Source organism: Pteropus vampyrus, unplaced genomic scaffold, assembly GCF_000151845.1.
Source record: "Pteropus vampyrus isolate Shadow unplaced genomic scaffold, Pvam_2.0 Scaffold28, whole genome shotgun sequence".
NCBI lineage: Eukaryota > Metazoa > Chordata > Mammalia > Chiroptera > Pteropodidae > Pteropus > Pteropus vampyrus.
In genome coordinates, this window is record NW_011888809.1 from 8,475,063 (window position 1) to 8,480,119 (window position 5,057).

Here is a 5,057-nt window from a genome sequence, read left to right on the forward strand (position 1 = left end):
CTAGACTTCCATCTCATCTGAAACACTTAGGTGACCTTCCATGGAGACCACAAACAGAGAAGCTGAACTTCAAGAATCTTGGGTGCACAGAACTTTCTTTTGGCTCAGGGTTATACAAAGCACAGAGGCAAGGTGATTTGGGGCTTGTAAAATGCAAATGGACAGGAAGTCTTTTGAATGACAATTCGAAGTGGACTTTCAAAGCAAGTTCAGTTATTTTCTAGCATGGGGATGGAGACCAGCAGAGATATAAAACAATAAAGAGGGTTGTACCCATGATTTGCAACATGGTCGGACCATCGGAAATGGCCGTGGCAGTAACCCCGGCCTCAGAGATCTAGGACATGTGGCTGCAAACCAGGTGAGGAGCACCTCAAGTTCTAATCTCCCACTGGCCTCTGAAAAATGGCCAAAGTAGACAGGGAACCACATGACCTAGGTTCTCCCATCTCTGCCCCTCACAAGCTGTGACAAGAAAAAGCACAGTCATCCCCGGTCTTTTTCTTCCCAGTAAAGCAAAAGGCTTTTTTCAGTTCAGAGCTAAAAATCTGAGATGGATGAAACCTTAGAGAAATAATCAAGTACAACTTCTCACCTGAAAGAGAACTAGGTTTTTGTAGGTTTTCCATTTCAGAAAAGCTGAAGGACTCACAAGCAAGAGTGCCACTTCCCCATCGGGAACTCTGAAATTCCTTCCTAGCTGATGTGCCCACCCTCATCCCTCCACCCTTTGGTGCTGGCAGTGCTCCAGACCCTGCAGAGGTTAATCCTGCTTCCACGGGGCAGCCCAAATACCAGCCTGTGTGACAGGAGCTACACTATGTTCTGGTGTCTCTCTTGAAGGGACATGGCACTGGATCTGGGCCACATGGCTGTTGCTTCACGAGTTACTTCTGTGAATCAGATTGAGAGCTCCTTGAGAGGGACCAACTTCACTGTTTATTCTGCTGCAACGCTCAGCATAGAACCTTGCCCAAGTCCTAGTGAACTTGGAAGAATGCGTTCTTCTTGGGAGACAAAACCACACTCTAGACCAACATATAAAACCATCTGCCAAAGAGATAAGTATGACCAACACCAAAATACAGCCAAATTACACAACGCTGTCTTGACTTTGCTTCTTCTCATTCTAATAGGTTGATGTCTGATGTCCTAGCTTAAGTCTGTGAAAAAGCTAATATATATGAAGGTGCTCCTCAAACTGTTGAGCTATTACTGCAATGCAGAGTCACTAATAACATCTCTATCCTGTGTAACCTGGGAGAAATGTTTCAACCTTCCTAAACTCAGTTCTCTCCACCCCGAGTGGCAGCAAAAGTCCCTCCCTAATCAGGACTGTATGATGTAAAAGGGCCGCTGTCTGTGGAAACCAAGATCCCTCTGTAAGGTATGTCCAGTTACGGTCACTGCTTAAGGGGCCGAGTTTAATGCCATCAAGGAAAAAAAAATTGCATCATTTAATTGCTATTTATTTTCATAAACATGAGGTATTTCAAAGTGCTATAAGATGCAGCACTAAATATATACATTTTGAAGAAATTAAACACAGAACTTTGCATTTACCCAGTTCTATGCACCAAACATGAACAAATACATTAACAGGAAAAAACAGGCTAGGAAAAAGGCATATATATATAGTAAATTTCTTTACAAAAGTTTCTTAGTTCAAAAAAGTGATAAAGTAATATCTACTCAAAACTTTCACGACTCATTTTCATACGAAAATATAAGTATCAAATTTAGTTATGTATCAGCATCATACTAAAGTATACAGGCAGTGTAAGAATTAGTACAGTACATAACAGAGATTAACAATATATTTGTATACAAAACATGCTCCTCAAACATTGAGGTATTACAGTACTTAGGTATGAACTTCCAGTCTAATACTGGCCACAAAAGCCACCTCTCATTACCCAGGACGTATACAAAAGGCGGGTGTGTCACTGGTATTTACAGAAATGTTCCCCAGGGGCATTAAATGGCAAACCCCTTACGTGGCATCCGCTGGAACTTAAGCACCATTTTTAAAAGGAATGACTTTCTGTTGTTTGGAAAACTCAGAACAAACAAGGTGACTTCAACAGCCCCAGAGGCTTCCAACTCTCACGAACTTCGACCGCTGCCTTGGAGGTGACTTGGAGAAAACTCTAAAGGGCCACCCAGCATCTCATCACGCAGGCCCTCTCCCCAGGTCCTGGCAGAACCCCACATGTCCTGCTCCCCACCCAGATCCAAACTCGACGGGGGATCGATTTGAAAGTAAACCAACATTCTTAATGTCAACACAATGTTTGTTTAAAAAAAAAAAAAATCAAAATGTGCAAAGTGGCAGTGACTGTCCAGTTCTGAGAAACGTTTAGCAAGTCCGAGTGTGTTCAATTTTCTTTAGCAACTGCTGCTGTCTTGCCTGCAACTTCTCCTTCTCCAGCAAAAGCTGGTGCTCCTCGGCCTGCAGGGAGTGGACGTACTCGGTGGCCTTTTTCAAAATGACCACCTTGGCGGCCTTCTCGTTCTTCACCAGCTCCGGCACATGGTCCCTGAGCGTGAGGAAGCTGGACCGCAGGTCGTTGCGGCGCTGGCGCTCCAGGATATTGTGGTTCCGGCGGCGCTCGCTGTCCTCCGAGTCGGAGTTGCGAGGGCTCGAGCTCTTGGCCTTTGGGGGGATGACGCTCTTGAGGGGACGAGGCGACGCTTCGCTCTTGATCTTCTTCTGGGGCGGCGCGTCCTCGCTCTCCACGTAGGGCGACGGGGCGGCATAGTTGTGCTGCTGGTGGATGGGTACACAGCGTTTGAGGATCAGGTCACCCGACTGGGCTCTCCCGGGGCCCAGAGCTGCGCTCTTGGGGCGCACAGTGATGGTGAAGGTGGTGACAGCCTTGCTGTTGGAGGAGGACCGCCGCTTCTCCACGGTCACCACGTCGATTTCCTCCTCTTCGTCTTCTTCTTCGTCATCTTCATCGTCTTGGAGAACAAAATCAGAGTTATTCTCACGGTGAGACACGTGACTATTTACACACCCTCTCTTACGGCAAGCCCTGGCACGCGGTTTGCTACTATCATCAATCCATCAGCATAGATGCGGACAGAAATGTTATTTTAGGTCTCCTTCGATTAAATATATCTGTAAATCCTTTTTCCTCCCCCAAACTCCTTGTACTTTTTCAGCCTCCAGACTTTAGCAAGTGGTAGAAATAGAAAGAACCTGAGCTTTGGAGTTAGACAGAATCCTGGCTCCATCACACAGTAGTTGTGGGACACTGGGCAAGTTACTTAACCTTTCTAAGCCTCAGGCTCCTCAGCTCTTAAATGTGGATCACACCACGGCGTTGAACTGGACAGATAACATTTAGAGAGCTGGGCCTAGCAGACAGATGGCTCAGTAAATGGTAGCTTTTACCATCATCACTAACTAGTCCAACTCCATAGACTTGTTTATATTTCCATCTTTACACTTAAGAATTGAGGCTCCTCGTTTTGGGAGCCTCATTTAGCGATTTTACACATGGTTGAGTTTGATTTTCGGTCCTTAAACTTAAAGAACAATTTAATTAAGCAGTTTTTCATCCAGCAAAGACCAAATCCTAACTACAAAGTCATAATCCACAGGCGTCCTAAACCCAAATATGCGAGCACCCCTTCTCAAAGTCACCAATAATAACAGCAGCAACAAGATCGTGTAGCATCATGTATGCATTTTCCCCTCTCCTCATTTTACTACCATGCTGGGATAGAAAATTATTGTTTAAAATGCAAGCATGAAAATCAAAACACATCTTCTGCTTGATCTGAGGGGGACCGGAAAGCTGAACAATTGTAGGATTTGTTCTAAAGCCGAAATGTGAGGCTGTTCCAGCCTGTGGGTCCCTTTAAGCCAATGTTTTGGTTTTCTGCCAAGAAGACAGCTGTTGGAAGGAAGTGCTTCCTCACCGAAAGCTGTCAAGGCACAGACATTAAAGGGACAGACCCACTTCAAACTGGAGGCTTACCACCAAGTTTCCTTCCAGGAGCCTCAGACGAATCCATCCTTAGCCCTGAAGGAAATTTAGGCTTTTTATCTGCCTGCATTCTGAAAACACTGGCTTTCAAGTTTCAAAGGAGCCCCAGCTCCAAGGACAAGGGCTGTTCAAGTGTTTGGGCAGAGTTCTTTACCTCCCCAGCCCCAGGCAAAGTCTTTTAACCCTACCCTTCAGTTTAAGACAGTCACACAACAGAACTTATCAATGAGTCTTTCCAGGGTGTGTGCATTCCGGGAGGGCCGGCTAAGTGCCAGCCCTCACCCTGAAGGACACTGAGTGAAAAAACTCAGCTCATTTCTGAAAATCAGTTCTGGAATTCTGGCTAGAAGACAGAACTGGACCCAGGTCTCGCTGCGCACTGTAAAGAGGCGGCCCTTTGAGAACGTACACAATCGCTGTTGTACTTGGCTGCCAGCTGCTGAATGGAGGGGAGGGATGGCCCCACCACCCCCAGCCTTTCAGATCCTTGGCCCGGCCCGTTGGCCCGCATATCGCCGCCTGCTGGCCACGCATCACGAGCAAATAACCCACCACCCACGGAGGGCGGGGGAGAAGAGTACCCAGGTTTGAAAAATAAAATAACACCGATACAAGCCGTCTGTGCAACCCCCCTCTAACTTCCGGTGCCCTAAACAGGATTTTGCACAGCGCCTGTGTCTTATCCGGGTGTCTCCCAACCGGACCCTGGCCCCAGTCCCTCTCCAAGCCGAGCTAACAGGTTTCTGCACAGGCAATGCAGCCGGAGGCCCCCTGGACCCCCACCTGGCTTTAGCCATTTCACTTTTCCCGGTATTCTTCCTTCCACTGCGCTGCAGAGAGGTGGGGGGCCGGGCGAGAGGGCCAGTGATGGAGTCGGGGTCCCGGGGAGAGCAGTGAAGGTGACTTTGGAGAACACTCTCCTCAGTTTGCACTCACCCTCTCTTCTTCACCGTGGGGGATGGCCTCGGAAAACGACCTCAGCCACAAGCAGTACCCCCATCCCAAAATGCTCTCCCCCAAAGCCAAACCCATGAACGGTAACAACAACAACAACAACAA

General features: G+C 47.4%; 1 protein-coding gene across 1 annotated transcript in view; it reads right to left on the minus strand.

Annotated features, from left to right (window-relative positions):
• Positions 1 to 1,448: 1,448 nt before the first annotated feature.
• Positions 1,449 to 5,057, minus strand: part of MYCN (MYCN proto-oncogene, bHLH transcription factor) — a 6,028-nt gene continuing 2,419 nt past the window's right edge. Inside the window, 1 exon segment of the mRNA XM_023528547.1 lies at positions 1,449 to 2,964. Within this exon segment, the coding sequence (XP_023384315.1) occupies positions 2,360 to 2,964 (605 nt within the window). The 3' untranslated portion in view covers positions 1,449 to 2,359.